This window comes from Rhinolophus hipposideros (assembly GCF_964194185.1).
Source record: "Rhinolophus hipposideros genome assembly, chromosome: 15".
Classification (NCBI taxonomy): Eukaryota; Metazoa; Chordata; class Mammalia; order Chiroptera; family Rhinolophidae; genus Rhinolophus; species Rhinolophus hipposideros.
The window spans coordinates 65,223,814-65,246,475 of record NC_138061.1 but is presented as its reverse complement, the minus strand read 5'-3'; the positions used below and the strand labels follow the sequence as shown (position 1 = coordinate 65,246,475).

The window sequence follows — 22,662 nt, the reverse complement described above, 5'->3', positions numbered from 1 at the left end:
CAAGGTCAGTAAAACCTATCGACCTACCAATGAGGATTTAAAACACTCGCCTGATCACCAACAGCAACAAAGTGAAGCCTACAGCTCCAAGCAAGTTCCGTGGTCAAATGTCAAGGTGAGTCAAGGTGCCAGCAGTGTCCTGGCAGGCGCAGAGCCCCGGCAGCTGTCCACTCCCCCAGCACCCACAGGTCTCCTGCTCTCCGACAGCAGTGGGCAGGGCGCCCAGGGAGGTTGTGGGGCCGTGCTGCTGATGGGAAAGGGAGACCCTGCCACGCAGCACTCCAGCGAACTCTTTCCCTCCGTAGGGTCCGACCACAGCACCGCTACTGATAAAAGGTGTAAATGTCCCTAATCAGAAAGCTCCAACGTGTCCAGAAAACTTAAGGCTCTGTGTTCCTCAAGTGCTTTGTTGGTTCTCAAACAAGACACCTTCCAGTCATAACAAGGAATCTAAAGTGATCTCAGTATAAAAAAATGTTTGCAAAAATCTCCTCTTCGTAAGAAGCTGTAATCAGTGATGCCAAAACAAACCTCCGGATTCTGTGTAGGCCCAAATCCCCGTTGATTTTACTCCTTAGAAATGACAAATACTGCCAGACATGGTGTTTTGCTGTACTCAAGTCACTCAGGGGTTGTCTTGCCTATCAGAGCTTCTGCTTCAAATGGTTTTTATCAAGGTTGCCAAAAACATATACAGAAAACTTCCCACATATCCTTGGTAGAAGCTGGCATTCCTCCGTCTCTGTTTCCTTCGAGAACTTACTGCCACAGGAAGAGTTACCGTAACAGACTCATGGAATCTGCTTCTCAGCGACGTGGGATACCAGTCTTACCTTCCTGTTTCCCTCTTCCAAAGGGTTACCTCCCAACCTCCCTCTACCACCTCCCCCTTCTCGGTTGCAAACCCCACTGGGCCTTCTTTTCTTTTACCAGCAAAGCTATTTTCACACATTTGGAATCTCAGGCCCCTAAAAAAAGTGAATCAGCCCATCTGATTTACATCAACAGGTGATGAACTACAAGAAATGGTCTGGTTGGTCTGTGTTTTTTAAGCCAGGAGGAATTTGGAGGAGGACGGGATCACAAGGGTAAAGCACAAGTAGGGCTCATGTTTACTGGCGGCCGAACATCAAACCAGTGACTCAGAAAAAAATGAGAAAGGAAGTACAGAGGATCTTAAAACATGAAAAGATGCTGAACCTCTCTCACAGTGAGAAAAATAAAACTATAATGAAATACACCATCATTAACAACAAGATTTTGTTTTGTTTTTAAATCAAATAATATCTGTGTTGGCAAAAGGGTGGGAAAACAGGCATGCTTAAACATTGCTGATGGGAAAGCAAACTAGTAAACCACCATAAGATGGCAGTTTGGCAATTTCTCTCAGAATTACAAATGCACGTACACACGTCCAGCAACTCTTCTTGTAGGAATTCATCCTGCCACATGTGCACAAAGGTTTGCATGGCATCGCTGACTGCGGCAAAGCTGTAAAAGCCTCCATGCCATGGGCCTGGGAGCTGAGTCAATATGGGGATGGGGTATGCCAACAGAAAGGAGTGCCAGGCAGTCTTTACAGGAAGGGGCAGCATGTGCCCGGTAACAGTGCGTGGAGGGACAGGCCAAGGGAAAGCCACGTTCCGTGTACCGGTACACGCAGACCATCTGCAAGGGAAGGCTGCACGCTTCCAAGGCTCCTCTGAAACATGGAAGGATAGCAGGGAGCCTCGCTGGGAGGACACTGCCTTTTCATGGAGACCCTTCCCAACCACTACACCACTTCCATGAACAGGTATTTCCACAACACAAACACATTTTTAAAATAACATTTGATTGAAAGTTGAAGAAATAAAATAAAATTACAGAAGTACAACCAATTGTAATGATTTTCCAACTCTGGGAAAGCCAGTAAAGAAATTGGTTTAGTAGGTCCTAACCAACATCTAAAAAAGTGAAACACACAGAGGATGTCAGAGCACATCTGACATCATAAGGATTAAGTCTTGGGGAGCATGTTTTCTTTCAGTTTAATGTGTGAGAAAACGGAGTTTCAATGTAAAAACGGCAACTTGTGAAGGATGATGGTCAAAATAATTTAAAAGTCATTACACTACTGTGTTTATACAAAGAAAATACAAAATACTAAAATAGGTAAAAGAAGATGGCTAAGTGAAGAGAGCATGTTATACAGTCAGCACAGCGCTTCCAAAGTGAAGGGCTCACAACTCCCAGACGGGTCTTTCCGCTACATGGACAGCATCTGCCACCTACTGCTGAGTGACAAATTACCCCAAACTTAGTGGCACAAAACTACACAAGTTGATCATGTGACGCACACTGGGATGGGATCCTCTGCTCGGGTCTCTCCCTATCCAGAGGCCCTGGGGAAAATATATTCCATGTTCATTCGGGTGGTTGGCAGAACGCAGTTCTTCGCAGCTTCACCACTGAGGAGCCCGTCCCCGTGCTGGCTCTCCGCCCGGGGCCACCAGCGTGCCCCATCAATCCCTCCCCGTCTTCAAGCTCACTCCTGCTTCCAATCCCTGACATCCGCTAGACACCAGCCAGAGAAAGCCTTCCACTTTTCAGAGCTCATGTGATTCCATTCGATCAGCCCAACACGATCAGGCAGTCCCAGGTTCTGGGCACTGAGTGGGACATGTCTGGGGGCCACTTGAGAATTTTGCTTCCCAGGCCACCGCACATTTGCCTCCTGCCCCTCCACTCCCAAACCAAGGGACAGTAATCTGCCCCTCACTGCTCGCTCGGCATCCCTGGCCTCCCATCACACAGCCAAGAAAGCCACACTCGATGTTCAGACACTGCGATGGACAGACTGACATGACGTTTCAGGAAGTTCTCTGCTGAGCACAGAAGTTACTCTGTGAACACAGATGCTCAGTTACGAGAGCCTCTGGTTTCTATGCCTAAACCAGTTGTATTCAACTTTGAAAATAGGCTACAATAAAGGAGAGACCAGCTCTGTGTCTGCTCTGATAAATACACGTTGAGTCTTGACAAAGGGCTGTACCAAGAACACCGTACACAACAGCAAGTAATTAAAACGGCCATTGAAAAGTAAACACAGAACACACACAGAACAGGGTTTATGGAGGAGTGTACTGAATTCTAAAATGAGTCCCCTTATAAATGCCCCTCGCAGTGCCTAACAAGTAGTGCTAACAGTAACCGTTTTCTCTGGTGCCTTTTGGAGAGAGTTAGAATTCTGTCAACAGTGACACATGTCCAGGGGCACACAGCATTAGCACCTGGAGGCAAAGTAACAGCTGAGAGGACGGCTCAGGGCTCCTCTTCCAAAGCAGGCCTTCCAGCTACTTCGGGGATCTTGCAAATATGACTTGTTTCCAATCAATTATATTGAAGGCAATAATTTCTGAGCAGAGATGGCTTCACACTCCCAGAAACTACAAGTGTAACCACATAAACATCCAAAATCACAGAAATAACATAGTGAAAGGGCTGTGTATCTGAGCTATTTAACAGCCAAAAGGACCCTTTACTACTACAGACTTCCTTTAAATATTTAACTTTTCAAATACAATCAAAATGTTTTTTTATTTCCAAGAATTCTCCCTTGAAACATTCCGGACTGGTGGCAGCAGCACCAGGTTTTGGCTCCGTTGTCCTCCTCCTGGGTTCTGGGGCTGCTCCTCCGAGCATACCATCTGTCAAGGGTTCACCCCTCGGAGCAGGGGTTTAACCACTGAAAGGTCAGGTCAGTACTCCACCGGGCTGCTGCAAGGCTCAAATAAGGCCAGGAAGGCCACCGCCCATTCCAGGAAGGCCTGCCTGCAGAGGCTTCCCTGTGGGCGACCACCCCTTGGTGATGTGCAGACTCAACTTGCAGGTATCTCTGCTAGGAAATGTCCTCGTCCCAACAAAAGTTACACAGTCCACTCACTGGGATGAAGAGACTCTGCCCAGGCTGCCCATCCGGCAGGTGAACCTAGAGCCTGGGACAGTGTGACTGACAGGACACGGGACAAGACAGATGACCCCACACTTAACGTTAAGGCTCCTCCTCTAAAGCCAAGTGAGCTAGGTGACAAGTGACATCAGGAACCTTTGCGTGCACACACCCTCCCCCTGGCAGCCTACAGAAACGTTCAGAGACCTGCTTCCCACCCAGGCTCTGCCCCCAGCACCCCAGCTCAACCACGCAGTGTTGGCACCCAGCACTGCACAGCCTCTGGGTCCTGCCGGGGAGCCCCACGCCCCACCCCCAGGTTTCTCCTCTGGAAGGGTTTTTTAGCCATCCTAGCCACTGCCCTCGCACCCTGCTCATTTCTCTCATAGCACTTACCAAGGTTGATAAAGAGATGTTTCTGGAACGATATGTTAGCTTAGATACGACTGCTGTTCAGCGTAGCACAGTCAGTGCCTGGCACACAACGTGTGTTCAGTGAACACTTGTTAAATGAATAAAAAGTACTCTCTGGAGTGACTCTATTGATATGTCTAAAACACAGGTTCCCAAACTTGTTGGTCTCGAGACCCCTTTACACTCTAAAAATTATTGAGGCCCCAAAGAGCTTGTGTTTATATGTGTTACATTGATCAGTCTTTACTATATTAGAAAATTTTAAACCAAAAGGCCACCAATGTCAGACAGAAGAAGCCATCTTGGATGCACCTAGGCCCTGGGAACTCCACTGCACACCTGTGAGAGAATGCTAGTGAAAAGCCAAATGTCTTACTAGGAAATTTGTTTTAACCTTGTCATGTCCCCCTGCCCCCGCCTTGGAGAATCAGAACCAAATTTTGAAAATTGTTGGTCTAAAGTTTTAGCCAAAAAACGAAACTGTGACAAGTCAGAAGAACAAAAAATATGAACATACGATCAAACTTTACAAAAGGGGAGCCAAAAAGCAAAATATTGCCCATGGCACGCCATCAGGACCAATGTGACGCTATGCTGTGTTGGTGACAAGTACGAAGCAGGCTGTCACTACCAGATGCCATTCACCTCCTCCAATTAATTCCCCTTGTTTTCGCTGCAAGAAAGTAAGTACCTTGTCTTTAACATACTTGTTTTCTTTAGTGCAACTTAAGAAAGGCATATGCTGCCTTACACTTAACCCTAAGTCTGCGTAACTACATCTGTCACCGGGCAACTTTGCATTGAGAAACGGAGGCGCAGGGCGTCCCCGGTCACGGCCACGACACTAAGCTGTTGGCCAGCCAGCCTCCTCCTCAGGCTGTCCTGAGGCCTGACATGGCATTCTGCTGTCTCTCATTCCGGCTGAACAGCAACAGTAACTGGAAAATAGTCACGAGGTCAAGGAGAGTCAATGCTCAAATTCACTGAGATTTGCTTGCCAAACAATAGTGTAACTGAGGATCCTTATGACTTTAATTAAATTTAGTTTTAAATTCTAGCTCTAGAAATCATACCTCTCTCTATATATATCCCTCAGAGACCTCGCCTCTCCTGCGGATAATCAGCATCCCCAGGGTCAGCAGAAGACAGTTGCCCAGACTTGACCAACGGTCACATGATCCGAAGCTCTGGCATGCTGAAGACCACTTGACCTAAGTTAGGTTTCAGCCCTGGGCCCTAAGGTGGAACGACCCCCTGGCTACTTCACCATGAGACCAGACAGAGGAACTCTGGAAAAGACCTCGGAACTGTCCCCAAGACCCGAAGAAATGATTCACTGTCCTCACTGTACCTCTAACCAGTCAGCTCCCAGCATGACCCTGAGCCCCGAACCCGCATCCGGTGACTCTGCCCGCTAGGATCTGTAACCTACACGCCAGCGGAGAGGCAGGTCTTTGAGCGCTAACCCTCCTGTGTCAGGCTTGGCACCATTTCCTTAAGTAACCTCTACTTTCTTGGCTGCAAACCCGTTTGTGTCTCACTCTGCTTTGATGCATGCAGGCAAACGGACCCGAGCTCAGTAAGAACAGAAGAGCAACAATTTTAGGTGCTCATTAAACATGTCTTGTCTGACTTCTACCAGGAATGTCTGCTTAACCAGATGTACCTAACGCTCATGGTACTGTACAGACACCAGCCTTTAGCAAGTGCTAGAGCCTAGTGAGGTGCTGTCTGCAGGGAGGAGGGCACTGGAGCTCCAGGCTTCACGATGGGTGTCTAGCTCATCACTGCTGTCTCCTCCACGAAGTGCTGCCAATCATGAACTTGCTCGAGAACTTGTGTCACCTGGACCAAGTCCAGCCCCCAGGGCTGAAGGAGAAAGTTTCCCTCAGCATAAAGTAACACCATGTCTGTGTACTGCCACTTCCTGCATAGAAGCCTTCCCCAGAGACTCAGCAGAGGCTCAAGAAAGCCCAGCCCTCCGATGAGCCCGGCCTAGGCAATTCCTACTATCCAGAAAACCTCCAGTGGGGCCGTGAGTTCAAGCCTCCTCAGGAAATTCCAATCTGCCTCTAAAGGCTTTGGGGCCAAAGTACAGCGGTCATCACGGGAATGGCCCCAGCCAACATGGTCCCATCACTCCCAGTGACTAAGGCTGCAAATACCTGCCTTTCAGCTCTGCCGAAAGGACTGGATTTCCCAGGCAGGTGATAAACCACTTTTCTACCAGTTTAACCCATCCTGGCCGGCTCCTTTCCACCTTTCATGTCCTGCGTTAAGTATTCCCTCCTCAGCCAACACCTTCCCCAAGCAGCCGTTCAAACTTTGATTTCTTGTAGCTCTTTACTTCGGCCCCTCACCTTGTTTTTAACTTCAGGATAATGGTCTCCATCTGCAGGTATTTTACAGAGGTCTGCTTACTCTTCTCTGTTTGGCCCAGAAACCAAAGCACAATGTCTGGCACGCAGTCAGTTAAGTGAGGGACAAAACTTGAACTGCTGCAATCCCCATACACGCTACACTGGGCGTCCTTGGCTACGTTACAGCTGAGGGAACCTCATGCCAAGCGATGAGACAGCCTAGAGGTGGGGGCAGCGGTGGTAAAAGACCCCTAGACAGAGTCACACCCCCTCAGACTGGTGTGGGGGGCCTTCCAGGAGCAGCCCCCACGATCACCTGAGCCCACGCCGTGGCTGTGCTCAGCATCTCACTGCACTTCTCTCACCGCCGTGCCCCAAGCCACCCACCCAGGTGGTGATGGCCACCCGAAAGCTACAAGCCATACATCACACACCTTACAGCAGAGACCTCACCTCCACCACTCCCTTCAATACCACACAGCCTCCCAAATCCCCATGTCGGTCAGAGCATTAGTTCACAAAGGGCAGAATCACGACCAGTGGTACATGAAAAGAAGTATCTTTAGGTGCACGAGAACAAGAGTTTAGGTGAAACATGGGGGTGCCCCGCCTGCAGAAAGTGCAGAGCCACCCAATCATTGTAGTCCCTGCATGCAGGGCTGCCCTGCGGGGAGTGAGTGGGAACTGCTGAGCACACATGTGGGGCTGCCCACTCAGAGAGGGTGCGGCGGTGAGCATTCAGGGATGCCCCCACCCGGAGAAAGTGAGAGCCAGGAGGTGGCTGCAGTGCATGCACTTAAAGCAGCATGCCCAGACCCAACTCTGGCAACAGACAAAGCTACAGGGCAAGTGTGTACCGGGCAGACCTGCCCACACTGGGCAGCCCTGCCAGGAACCCGTCCCTTCTGGCCAGGAGGCATACCAGGCACCGCATGCACTCACCCCAACTACCACTGGCCTGCCCAAAGCATCCAGCACACAGTCTACACAGAAACCACTATTTCAAGACAGGGAGAGACAACTATTCCATCAACTCATAGGAACAAACACAAAGTCAAACAAAATGGCAGGCATAGAAATATACCCCAAATGAAGGATCAAGAAAAAAACCCAGAGAAAAACTCTACTGAAAGGAGATAAATAATTTGCCGGATAAAGATTTCAAAGAAAGAGTCACAAGGATGCCCAGCGCACTTAAGAGTAGAACAATGGGATTCACACAGCACGTCAACAAGGAGTTAGAGAATGTAATAAAGAACCAATCAGAAATGAAGAATACAATTACTGAAATTAAGAATAGATTGGAAGGAACTGACAGCACATTATTAATACAGAAAAACAGATTAGTGACATAGAAGGCAGAATAGTGGAAATCACAATCAGAAGAGCAAAATAAAAAAACAAGTTTAAAAAAGGAGAAAGAAATAAAAAGGAATCCAAATTGGGAATGAAGTGAAACTGTCACTTTTTACAGATGATACAATGCTTTATATAGAAACCCCTAAAGACTCCATCAAAAAAACTACCAGAAACAATAAATAAATACGGTAAAGTTGAAGGATATAAAACCAATGTATAAAAATCCATTGCTTTCCTATATACTAACAATGAAATTTCAGAAAAAGAAACGAAAAAAGAATTCCTTTTGTAAGTGCAACAAAAAGAATTAAATATCTAAGAATACTTAGCAAAGAATGTGAACTATACACTGACAACTATAGGACATTATTAAAAGAAATTAAAGACAAAAAAAAAAAGCAAGACATTCCATGTTCATGGATTGGAAGAATCAACATAGTTAAAATGGCCACATTACCAAAAGCAACATACAGATTTAATGCAATCCCCATCAAAATCCCAATGGTATTTTTCAAAGAAATAGGATTAAAACAAATCATCAGATGGAACCACAAAAAATCCCGAACAGCTAAAGCAATCCTAAGAAAAAAGAACAATGCTGGAGGTATCACACTCCCTGAATTCAATTCATACTATTAGGCTAGTTCAAAAGTAATCACAGTTTAAAAGGTTAAAAACAATTGCAAAAACTGCAATTACTTTTTTGCACCAAACTAATAATACAAAGCGGTAATTACGAAAACCACAATTACTTTTGCACCAACCTAATAAAAAAGGACAATAATCAAAACAGCATGGTATTGACAGAACAACAGACACACAGACCAATGGAATAGAATTCAAAACCCAGAAATAAACCCACATAAATACGGACAGATAATTTTTGACAAAGGAGTCAAAAACATACACTGGAGGAAAGACAGCCTCTTCCATGAATCATGCTGGGGAAATTAAAAAGCCACATGCAAAAGAATGAAGCTAGACTGCTATCTGTCACCATGTACCAAAATTAATTTAAAATGGATCAAAGATCTAAACATAAGACCCAAAACAATAAAACGTATATAAGAAAGCATAGGTACTAAACATACGGACCTTGGGTTCAGAGAGGATTTTATGAATTTGACCTCAAAAGAAAGGGAAGTTAAATAAATAAATAAATAAATAAATAAATAAATAAATAAATAAATAAATAGGATTATATCAAATTTAAAAGCTTCTGCACAGCAAAAGAACCCATCAATAAAACAAAGAGGCAACCAATCGAATAGGAGAAAATATTTGCAAACAACGCCTTCGATAAGGGGCTAATATCCAAAATGATAAAGAACTCACACAACTCAACAACAAAATAACAAACAATCCAATTGAAAAATGGGCAGACAACCTAAACAGACACTTCTCCCAAGAAGACATACCAACAGCCCCCAGATACATGAAAACATGCTCAGCCTCACTAGCTATTAGGGAAATGCAAAGAAAAACCACAATGAGATATCACCTCACCCCAGGCAGAATGGCTATCATCAACAAGACAAATAGTAACAAGTGTTGGAGAGGCTGTGGAGAGAAAGGAACCTTCTTACACTGCAGGTGGGAATCTAAATTGGTACAGCTGCGATGGAAAACAGTTGGGAGGTTTCTCAAAAAATTATGAATAAAATTACCATACAACCCAGCAATCCCTCTTCAGGGTATCTACCCAAAAAATCTGAAAACATTTATCCGTAAAGATACATACACCCCTATGTTCCCTGCAGCATTATCCATGGTGCCTAAGACATGGAAATCAAAATGTCCTTCGATACACGACTGAATAAAGAAGATGTGTTACATATATACAGTGGACTAATACTTGCCCGTGAGAAAAGATGAAATACTGCCATTTGCAACAACGTAGATGAATCATGCTAAGTGAAATAAGTCAGACAGAAAAACTCAAGAACAGTCTGACTTCACTCATGTAGGATATAAAACTGAAAGCAACCAACAAACAAGACAAGCAAACAGAGAAACAAAAACTCACACAGACAACAGTTTAGTGGTTACCAGAGGATAAGGAGGAAGGGGGTGGTAGAAGAGGGTAAAGGGGATCAAATATATGGTGATGGAAGGAGAACTGACTCTGGCTGGTTAGCACACGATGTGATATATAGACGATGTATTATAGAATTGTACACTTGAAACCTATGTAATTTTACTAACCAATGTCACCCCAATAAATTTAGTAAGAATAAAAAATAAGTAAAATAAAATAGAGGCAGAGAACATATCTTACTCTGAAAACAATGAGGATAGTATAAAAGACCTCTGGGATAACATCAAGTGCTCTAACATTTGCAGTACAGGGATTTCAGAAAGAGAAGAGAGAAAGAAGCACAAATGGCTGAAAACTTTCCTAACCTGGAAAAAGAAACAGACATCCAGTTCCTGGAAGCACAGAGAGTTCCAAACAGAAAGGACATACTGTAGTTAAAATGCAAAAGTTAAGGTTGAAGAGACAATCTTGAAGGCAACAAGGAAACAAATCACATATAAAGGAAACCCCATAAGGCTACCAGCTGATTTTTCAGCAGCAACTTTAGAGGCCAGAAGAGAGTAGCAAGAAATACCTAAAGTGCTGAAAGAAAGGAGTCTACATCCTAGAGTAATATATAGCAAGGTTATGACTCAGAATTGAACAAGAGAGTTTCCCGAACAAGCAAAACCAGGAGTTCACTACCACTAACCAGCTTCACAAGAAACATTAACGGGTCTTCTTTCAAGGCCACAACCAGAAATAAGAAATACAGGAAAGAAAAAAACCTCACTGGTAAACGCAAATATTTAATAAACACAGTGCTTCAATGACTTAAAGAGGTAATATGAAGGTTAAAAAACAAAGTAGTATAATAAAATTAACTATAACTTTCAGGGGACACACAAAACAAAAAGATAGAAAATAATGTCAAAAACATAAACAATGGAGGGGGGAATAAAAATGTAGTGCTTTTAGAATGCATTTGAACTTACACGCCTATCAGTTTAAAATAGACTACTATAGATACAGATGGATATACATGAACCTCATGATAACCACAAACCAAAACCCTACAAAAAATATACAAACAATAAAGGGAAAGGAACCCAACCAAAACACTAAAGAAAACCAGAAAATCAAAAGGAAAAAGCCCAAGAAAAGAAGGAACAGAAAAGAAAACCAAAAAACAAGAAAATGACAATAAACACATACCTATCAATAATTACTTTAAATGTAAATGGGCTAAGTGCTCCAATAATAAGACATAGGATAGTAGAACAGATTAAAAAAACAAGATCTATAATGCTGCCTACAGGAGACTCACCTTAGATCAAAAGACACAGACTGAATATGAAGGGATGGAAAAAGGTATTCCACGCAAATAGAAATGAAAAGAAAGCTGGGGTAGCAATACTGATCATGCAAAATAGACTTTAATAAAAGGAGACAAAGAAGAACATTAATGATAAAGGAGTTAATCCAAGAAAAGAATATAACAATTGTAAATATCAAAGCATCCAACATAAAAGCCCAGATGGCTTCACAGGTTGATTCTAGGAAACATTTAAAGAAGAATTAATAACCTATCCTTCTCAAACTATTCCAAAAAATGAAGCTGAAGGAACACTTCCAAACTCATTCTACAAGGCTAGCAAAACCAGACAAAGACAACACACACAAAAAAAATTATAGTCAGTTCATGTATGTTCTCTGAGGAACATAGATAGGAAACATAAGAAAAATTCTCAACAAAATACTAGCAAGCCGAAACCAATACTACATTAAAAGGACACGCACTATGATCAGGTGGGACTTACCCCAGAGATCCCGGGGGGTTCAACACCTCCGAAGCGGTGTGACTCATCACATCAACAAAAACAAGGATAACACTCATGATCACCTCAACAGATGCAGAACAAGCATTTGACAAAATTCAACACTCACTTATGATAAAAACTTTCAACACAGTGGATATAGAAAAAACTTCAAGATGATAAATAAAGGCTGTATATGACAAGTAAACTGCTTAACCTCATACACAACGGTTAAAAGCTGAAAGTTTTTCCTCTAAGATCAGGAACAAGATAAAGATGCTCACTACTGCCACTTATAATAGGATACTATTAGAAATCCTAGCCACAGCAACAAAACAAGAGAAAGATATATAAAAGGCATCCAAATTGGAAAGGAGGAAGTAAAACTGCCATTATTTGCTGATGACATAATACTATAGAGAGAGAACCCTGAAGAATCCACCAAGGGCGGCAGGATGGCTCAGTTGGTTAGAGCATGAACTCTCAACAACAAGGTTGCCGGTTCAATTCCCACATGGGATGGTGGGCTGCGCCCCCCGCAACTAAGATTGAAAACGGTGACTGGACCTGGAGCTGAGCTGCGCCCTCCACAACTAGACTGTAGGACAACGACTTGGAGCTGATGGGTCCTGGAGAAACACACTGTTCCCCAAAATTCCCCAACAAAATTAAATATATATACATACATATGTGTGTGTGTGTGTGTGTGTGTGTGTATAAATATAAATATATATATATATATTTATCATTAAAAAAAAGAATCCACCAAAAAGTTAATGAATTCAGTAAAATATCAGGATACAAAATTAATGTATAGAAACTTTCTGCATTAATAATCAATGATGAGAAGGAGAAATTAAGAAAACAATCCCATTTTCAGTTGCATCAAAAAGAATAAAGTACCTAGGAATAAATTTAACTAAGGAGGTAAAAGACCTATACTCTGAAAACTGTACAACATTAAGAAAGGAACGGAAGAGGACACAAATACATGGAAGGATGTGCTCATGGGTTAGAAGGATTAACATTGTTAAAACTACCATGCTACCCAAAGCAATCCACAGATTCAATGCAATCCCTATCAAAAATACCAATGACAGTCTTCTCAGAACTAGAACAAATAATCCTAAAATTTATATGAAACCACAAGAGACCATGAGTAGCCAAAGCAATTTTGAGAAAGAAGAACAAAGATGGAGGTATCATGGTCCCTGATCTGAAACTATACTACAAAGTTATAATAATCAAAATAGTATGGTACTGGCACAAAAACACATACACAGATCAATGGAATAGAATAAAGAGCCCAGAAATAAACCCTTGCTTGTATGACCAACGAATCTACAACAAAGGGGCAAGAATATATACTGGAGAAATGACAGTCTCTTCAGACTTTCACTGCAACATTCAACTACAGTCGAATGATATTTCCATGCTGCTGACTGCAGCGTTCGACTTACCGCATGAGCTCAGTGTTCCAGAAAGGAAAGCAGATATACATTTTTCTATATTTTTGTGTTTTTCAAGAATGAATAACAGGAAATTTTTATACTTTAAAGTAATCATTTTTTAATAAAATGTAACACCTTAATTGTATTTACTTAAAAATATAAATATTGTAATTATTTTCTGTGACTCTTTGACACATTTTGGCGGAAAAAACTTGAAGTCAATTAACACAGTGAAAGGGCCCAACAAGTGGTACTGGGAAAACTGAACAGATAAATACAAAAAAATGAAACTGGACCACTCTCTTACACCATATACAAGAATAAAATCAAAATGGATTAAAGACTTACATGTAAGACCTGAAACCATAAAACTCCTAGAAGAAAACATAGGCAGTAAACTATTTGACATTGGTCTCTGTAGTATCTTTATGGATATGTCCCCTTGAGCAAGGGAAACAAAAGCAAAGATAAACAAATGGAACGCCATCAAACTAAAAATCTTCTGTACAGTGAAGGAAACCATCAACAAAATGAAAATAAAAACCTACTGAATGGGAGAATATGCTTGCAAATGATACATCCGATAAGGGGTTAATACCCAAAATACCTAATAAACTCATAACGCGTAATAAAAAATAAACAATCCAATAAAAAATAGGCAAAAACATGAAGAAACATTTCTCCAAAGAACACATACAGATGGCCAATGAACATAAGCAGCTCAATATCACTAATCATCAGAGAAATGCACATTAAAACTGTAATGAGACACTACCTCTCACCTGTCAGAGTGGCTATCATCTGTACATCAACAAACAAGTGTTGGCGAGGATGTGGAGAAAAGGGAACGTCTGTGCACTGCTGGTGGGATTGCAGATTGGTGCAGCCACTGTGGAAAACACTATGAAGGTTCCTCAAAGAATTGAAACTAGAACTACCTTAAGAGCCAGCAATTCCACTTCTGGGTATTTATCCAAAGAAATCCAAAACATTAACTCGAAAAGATATATGCACCCCTCTGTTCACTGCAGCATTTACAATAGCCAAGATACGGAAGCAACCCGAGTGCTCATCAACAGATGACTGGATACACACGACGTGGTACATTTATACAATGGAGTATTACTCAGCCAGACAAAAGAATGAAATCTTACCATTATCAACAACATGGACAGACCTAAAGGGTATTATGCTGAGTGAAATAAGTCAGACTGAGAAAGACAAATACCATATGATCTCACTTATATGTGAAATCTAAAGAACAATATAAATGAACAAACAACAGAAACAGACTCATAGATACAGAGAACAAACTGATGGTTGTCAGAAGGGGGGGCAGGTGAAAAAGGTGAAGAGATCAAGAAGTACAAATTAGCAGTTGAAAATAGTCACGGGCATGTAAAGTACAACAGAGAAGATAATCAATAATATTGTAATAAGTAACTATGTGTGGTGCCTGGTGGGTACTAATCAGGGGGATCACTGCATAAATTACATACATGTCTAACTACTACGCTGTGTACCTGAAACTAATATAATAGGAATGTCAACTGTAATTGAAATAAATCAATAAATAAAAATTTTAAAACTCTAGATAGTAGACTATGAGGCAGATAGAGGCTTATTTTTAACCTGTTCTCAACCTCCAAGGTCATGGGCCAGACCAGTAAGCCGTAAACTGCAGCACAGGCCAATGGGAGGGGACTGAGTGAGTGCAAACCAGCACTGAACCCGGCTGCTGGAGGCTGAGTGGGCAGAAAAAGTCTCCTGACAGAGACAAGGGAGTTTTCAGGTGACATAAAACAAGTCTGTGGGCTGACCTTTCTTTGTATCCTCTATCTCAAGGGTATGGCGCATCTGCTTAAGAGTGTCTGATACACTGAAGCTAGACTTTTATATTCCTGGCCCAAGAGCAGCCTCAAACACAGGCCCACTTCACAAATATGCAACCAAGACCTGCATTCTCAAAAATAAAGTTATCTTTCACTGAAGTCCTGCCCTCCCCATAACCCCACTTAAATGGTCTGTACCTAATGACTCTGTATGATACGACCTTGCTTACTTGAAGAGGGGTACAATGCAACAAAATTCCACACTGGGAAGTCATGTGAGCACACACCACTCCTGGGATCTTCCTTTGACCCCCGTTCCCTGTGCAGATCTCCTGCTTTGAAAATGGAAGAGGCCTGGTCTTCCCGGCCCTGCTCTGTGATGGCTGAAAGCATTAAGGCTTTTACAGTTCCCCTGTTCCTAACAGTGGCAGGGCAGGGCTAAAATTGCTTTGTAAAGAAAAATCTCAGCCCTGCCTACAGCGCCACGTTTGTTTTGATCATCATTTTATGCCAGCACCTAGAGCTCAGTGCCTGGCACAAAGAACACACAAGAAAAATGTGGGCAAGTAGGAAGAAAAGGAAAAATAAAACTTTTAGAAAACAGATTTCTTAGTTTTCACACCCAAGTGAAAGTTATTTTAAAGCGTACAGTTCTGCCTTTGATCAGTAATAAAATAATAAAAGCTACCATCAAGGACCATCCTGACCCAGTCAACTGGAGGTCACCAGGGTTCAACAAGGTTTAACAAGAGTAAGTTTACTGACTCACTGCGATGAGGGAGCTGCCCAGCTCTCCTAGAACATTGTCCTTAAGACTCACAATCCCAAAGGCTGTATTATTGCCCTGATTTTACTCATCAGGAAATTAAAGCTCAGAGAAAAGTCCTTCCTCAAAGTCACATGACTTCCTCAAAGTCACTTCCAGTCCCGGTCTGTGTCAGCGTCTGGCCAAGTGACACAGAGATGCGGACAAGGTCAATCTTCTTTGTCTCTACGGACAGACAATACCTACCCCAGGCCTGCGCCAAGGCCATCAAATGTTCCTCAAGACACCGTGAGCCAGGGGTTCACAAACTTTTCCTTTTTAATTACAGGAGGAAACTTTGCTTCAAATAAAATCTTACTAAAACATAAACAAACATGCATATTTGAGGCACAGGATGATGCCCTCTTTCAGAACTGCCCTTAGCCATTGGGACAAGGCAGCGAGTGCTACTGTATGCTTTTAAAACATTTAATTCAACTTAACTACAAAGGCCATGTGGGTCTGCACCCTCTCTCCATTCTCGATGCTGAAATGCTGGACAGCTCCTTCACAAGGTGGGTGGGCAGAACCTGCCTTTTGGCTCAGTAATGACCCACCACTGCACAGTTCTGCAGCTCTAGCATTCTGGGCTTAAGGAACAGCAGAAGAAAAGAAATGGAGGTTGGAACGGGAGGGAGCATTCAAGAAAAGGTATTTATGTGAGATGGCCAAGCCGTGGCTTGAGTGACCAACCGGTCTGCAGGGAGGTCAGGGCAGGAATGAACCCAGGAGCACTCTGCAAATGGCCTTCGGTGTCACACTGAGCACTATGGGCTTCTCTTTTTACACAAAATTAAGTGGATTAATGATATGGTTAGACCACAAATATGCCTAAGAATAGACTGATTAATGTAAAGGATTTGCTAGATTCTGCTTTTGGTTTAAAAACAAAATAATAGGGTGATACATAGGAAAATATCTGTGTAGTTTGTGTTAAGCCATATTTAGGCCAGGAGCAAAAACCTTCTCTGAAAAGCTATCTTGTCTTGATCCTATGTTGCTTTATCTCCTAGGGGCCTGTGATCAGGGGGCTGGGGAGTCCTGACTGCGACCTGGGGCCAGGGTGTGGAGCTGGAAGGCTTGGTCCTGCCCTGAGACCCTCTGTCATTAAAGGGGGAACAGCCTCGGTTACCCCCGCCTATAAAACTCCACACCCCTCTTTGCTCGGGGAGGTTATGCTCTTTTCTGGCCTGACCTCGCGCAGCTCAAACACGCCAAATAAATTCTAATAGACCAATCTTGGTCTTCTGTGACTCATTCCTCCAGCTGTGCCTAACAGTTTGCACATTAAAATGACACATAAATGTGACTGCTGATTTCAGAGTACTTGAGGCCTGAGACAGCAGGACAATTTCTGCTATGTTGTTCCGGACTTCCAGTCCCGGTCTGTGTCAGCGTCTGGCCAAGTGACACAGAGATGCGGACAAGGTCAATCTCTACAGGAACCTCTACGGACAGACAAGCCCAGGTCCGGGCCGAGAGAGCAGCACACAGAGCTAGCTCCCTGCACGTGAAACCCTGTGCTGGCCCCGGGGCCACCCCAGCAGCTGACGTGATCCTGGAACGCCACTAAGTGACTGCCCCACAGGGGCGTCAGGTGCACCCACTCGGCCCTCCGTTTCGTAGCCGCCTGGCAGCTGGAGGTGGCCTCGTGACCCAGTTCTGGCCAATGAGATGTAAGCAGAAGTCAGGCAACGGGGTAGGGCTTCTAGGAAGCTTCTGCCTTCCTGCTGCAAAGGGTCACTCTCAGCTGACAGACCCCTCCATCCTCCGTCATTCTCATTCCTGTGGTCACCAGAACCACAGCTGGTGCGTGGAGGCCCAGCCCCACCTCGAGACCACAAGGTACAGCGTGAGGGTGACAACATGCAGAGGAAGGGGGCACAGGGAGAACAGGAAGTGCCTGCACGCTGGCAGCAACTGAGAGCAACTGCATCAGCCTGGGACCATCGGCCTTCCACACGTCAGCAGAACCACCTAAATCCGTAACCATTTAAGTCACCAGAGTTGGATTTTTGTTACTATCAGTCAGATGCACTCCTGATTGAGACTGGCTGGTGACTCTGAGATTTCTTTTACCTGAAAGCAATGATTTCTACTGGAAGAATTAGGGTTTTCCCCTACTAGTCACTGCTCCCAACACGCACCACCCAGAATTGCCTCACTAGAAAAAAAGTAACTTTATGTCTTTAAAAGAAAAAGAGTATAAACACATGCAAGGTGTAAGAATACAAAAAGCCCAAGCTATGAAAACAACACATTTCAGTGGCACTCTACCTTAGAGACGCTACTGGGCTGACTCATGGAATGTCCCAAAGTCTTCTCATTCTGCAAGAAAACCAAACAGGTGTTAAGTGTCAAGAAAACCAAACAGGGGATTAAAATGTGAAAAGAACATGTAACTGATCCTAGCAATCCTACTGAAAAATCATTCCTTCAACTAGAATTAGCTGAACACAAACTACCATGTACTGGGCCAGCACTGAGATACTGGAGAATTTAGCAAAGATGAATAAAACAACTGTCCTTGACTCAAAGGCACTTAAGTTAACAAGAAAAGAACAGGAATTTGGAATGAACTGTAAAAATAAGAGGATGGAAGTGTCTTATAACACATTGAAGTGCAGATTCAGAGGCAAAAACTGAACGTTCAGGTGTGTGTGGTGAGGAGCCCTTGTAGGATGGGGACAGAAAAACAGGACAGCTCAGCCATCCAGGGCGTCTGGCTACTCAACAGGGACATAGCACAGCTCACAACTGTTTCCTCAAGCCTGTTTCTCCTCCTGAATTAGAGAAATCTGAGTCATGCTAACCTGCTCCTTTTCATATTCCTCCACCTCCAGTCATAGTCTTAAATCAAATTCTTCCTCCTTAATCTCATCTTCATTTCTATTGCCAAGGCCTTAGATGAGCTTCTTTTCATTTCTCACTTGGAATTCTTGAATAACTTTCTACTTGGTCTCTATGCTTTTAAGTTGACCTTCCAGAGAGACAACTGCTATGGACTGAATTGTGTCCCCCTAAAATTCATATGCTGAAGCCCTAACCCCCACCCAATACTCAAAACATGACTGTATTTGGAGATAGGGTCTTTAAAGAGGTAATTATGTTAAAATGAGGTCAGGTTATTAGGGTGGGCCCTGACCCAATATGAACGGTATCCTTGTAAGAAGGGGAAATTAGGACATAGATACATACAGAGAGAAGACCATGTGAGGACACAGGGAGAAGACAGCCATTTCCAAGCCAAAGAAAGAGGCCTCAGAAGAAATCAAATCTGCTGACACTTTGATCTCAGACTTTTAGCTTCCAGACCATGAGAAAATTCCTGTTGTTTAAGCAACCCAGTCTCTGGTATTTTGTTACAGCAGTCCTAGCAAATGAATACAATCATCTTCTATATTATATATTATATCTTTCTTTAAAAAAAAATAAACATTCCAAATGTAAATCTGGTTTTTAAAAATAAGGTGGCAACTCTCCCTGAATCCACTCATCCTTTCATGCTTGCTCTAAACCCAAATGGGGGGGAGGGGACTATAACAAATGGAAGGCATGATATCACTTGTTTACTTGTATTTTTAAGATAATCTTTACTCTATTCAGTTTACACGGTATGCAATAACCATGGGGAAGACTAAAGAAGGCTGAGATGTAATTAGCAGGTAAAATCCTTTGATCAGTCAGAAATGCAAAGGAGCTACTGGATCATTTAAAAACTCCTTTGAGAAAAAGTTGCTTCCATTCCAAGTCTCTCCTTAAAGAGCTAGTGATCTAGAAAGTTGGAACTTTCCCCTTCCTCTCAACCCAGGAAATCACAGACTGCCTTGACTTTTGTACACTTGGCTTCTGAACACCCAACATCCCTAAAATGCTGATGAAGAAACTTTTCAGGATCTCCCACGTGGCCTGCCAACTGGCCCATGTTTACCAGTGTTGTCTTCTTTGTCTTCACACCTATGTATTTGTGCAATTTCTGGAGTATTTTTTGTTATATTCTCTCCTTATTTTATAAATCTGAATGGAAACAGAAATTCAGGCTTCTTAAGTGTAATACAATATAGACAATGCTATTAAGTGTTTTACCCTCAGTGGCAAGTTTCTTGGTCTTAAGCTAGTCCATTGGATAGTTATAAAGGAAAAGAACAAAATTATAAAGTGTACTCAGTGTTGGCAATATGTTACCAAAGACTGTGTCTAAAAGATCAGACTTAATCAGGAATTTCATTCAGTCATTTTATCGACACATCCACTCACCAGGAATGGAGAGTTCCTTATCCACACAAGAGGTAAATCTACAGCCACTTAAATTTCATTCATGTGTCAAGAATGTATTACGGACAAACACAGGGTTCTGTTGTGATCCACGCTTCATGGTTCATGTACTGGAGAGTCACTACTAAATTTGGATTTAGTCAACTAAATTTACTATATGCAGAAAACCAATTATAACCACAATTACAAGAAATGGCCAGTTTAACACCATCTAGAAACCTACAAGATGTGCTGAGGTACTAAGAGAAGCAATAATTCATGTCCTAGACCTTTCTGACATTCATTATTCCATAGAGAAGGAACACTGGGGTGTGGAGAGTCCTAGAAATTCAGGTAGATAACATTATAAACTCAGACTGAGAACAAGAAGTTTACCTTACGAACTTGAGAAATCAATTTAATGATACAAGCCTTTATTGTGTTGTTAGAACAATGCAGTATTTCACATTGGTAAAATCAAACAAATAACTAGCCCCAGAAGATACAGATGTTTCAAAGCCTGAAACGCACTGATATTTTTGATGGCTTCTCCACTACTTGGCAGGAAATTAACAATTCAGTTCCAACAGACATTTTTTTCCCTTAAATACTACTACATTTATTTGAACTTACTGAAAACTCTGTAAGAAGTTCAGGACTATAACAGACCTATTTTTCAGGAAGCAAGTCTCAGGATTCATTCAAGTCAGTTACTTAAAGTCCACACTTTTTTACTATGTGACTACCATATGCAAACAACTGTATCAGTCACAGAATATGGACAAAAATAAATCTGGCCCCTAGGCCTGTTCCATGATGTTACCACAAAGCTGCTTTGAAATAGTGTTTTCATGAGGAATGTACAACTAAGGAAAAGTTGAAAAATGACACAAAAAGCACATATATAAATTGTATCCGGTAGAGTGAGTGACACCATTCTTTCCTATGATCACACAGGCATGTTTCTGAATGAGACGGAAAATTTACCAAACATCAAGAACTGGAATTAGGCATACCAAAGGGAAAAAAAAAAGTTCCATTCCAGTTCAAGCCAAAACTAAGCTTCAATAACCAAGTGATGAAAAAACCCTTGGCAAATTATTTTCATACAATCTTTAATATGTCACTGCTCGCTCAGTGGATCCCATCACATTGTAACCCAGGGAGAGAGGAAGCCTCACTCACTGCTGGACACAGACACTGTTACCCTCCGGCCTCAGAGAAGGGAGGCCCCAAGAGGTGCCACACTGTGGAATTACACAAGTCCCGGTCTTGCTCTCTTAGCCATGTCTCTGGTGGGCTCTTTTTTCTACACCGAACATGACAGCTCCTCAGAACACAGCTCCATGCCCTCTTCTCATTTATTTTCTCCCAGAGACAGTACTTCTGAAAGGTTTTACACTTGAATCAATTAGGGATGATCTTGCTAAAATGCAGATTGTAATTTTCTAGGTCTGAGGTGGATTGAGATTCTGTACTCCAGCTATTCCCATGGTCCCCAACCCACACTTTCAGATGCAAATTTCATTCCAAATCCTGGGCCAGAATAACCCATAATGGCTATGATTCATTTTTTTAAAACTGAAGTGTAATTGAATGATTCATTTTTAAAAAGGCAAATCATGACTACTGTAAAAGTAAATTTCTGTGTAAAAGATGGCAGTGAGCTCACAACTGAGTTAATACAAATAAATCAACCAGAAAACAGATTGATATAGACTGAGAAAGACTAACTTTGAGGATGTGAAAAAAGTTTTGTTAATGTAAGAAGTTATCAAATCACAAAGATAAAGAGCTCTGCTGAAGAATAAGGGACATTTCAATGTTTTGCAAGTTCAAGTGCAGCTCCAATAGAATACTCCAGGGGGTAGAACCCAGACACAGAGCCCACAGAGGCCAAATGTGCTTGAGAAAGTAGGAGCCAAAAATTAACAAGACAATGAGATAAGATGTCTAAGCTTGTTTTGGGGATTCTGCATAAAGGAGTCAAACAATAGAACTCCGTGTAGGCATTTCCCTGAAACTGACCAGGACCAGTCATTAAACAAACAAACAAGAAAATAAACACCCCCACCACACAACTCCAACTTTGTTCTGAGCAGCAATGGACCCAACTAAAAGTGCTCTCTCTCTCTCACTATTCTGCAGTTAAGGGTAAATATGTAAGAAAGTTCTCTGTAAAAAAATTAACTTCGAGGTTTTCTGGGAAAACATTTTGCTCTCCTGATAAAGCCATTGCTCCTTTCTCCAGCATTCCTCTTCTCATTCACCCTGGAATATAGACAGATGTCCTCCCAGGTACAGCAGTCACTTTGGGACCAGGAGGAGAAAAAGGATACACCAAAAATCTCAAACTTTTTGGTCTCAGCACCCATATACAAATGTAAAAAAATTGAGGATTCCTAAAATCTTTTGTTTATGT

General features: G+C 42.5%; 1 protein-coding gene across 7 annotated transcripts in view; it reads right to left on the bottom strand.

The window, feature by feature from the left end:
• The window catches only part of MARCHF8 (membrane associated ring-CH-type finger 8), a 151,832-nt gene that overhangs the window by 12,322 nt on the left and 116,848 nt on the right, over window positions 1-22,662 (bottom strand). For all 7 annotated transcript variants that reach the window (XM_081075255.1, XM_081075253.1, XM_081075257.1 and 4 more), the window contains one exon: window positions 18,264-18,314. In XM_081075255.1, the coding sequence (XP_080931381.1) occupies window positions 18,264-18,314 (51 nt within the window). The remainder of the gene's footprint in view (window positions 1-18,263; window positions 18,315-22,662) is intronic.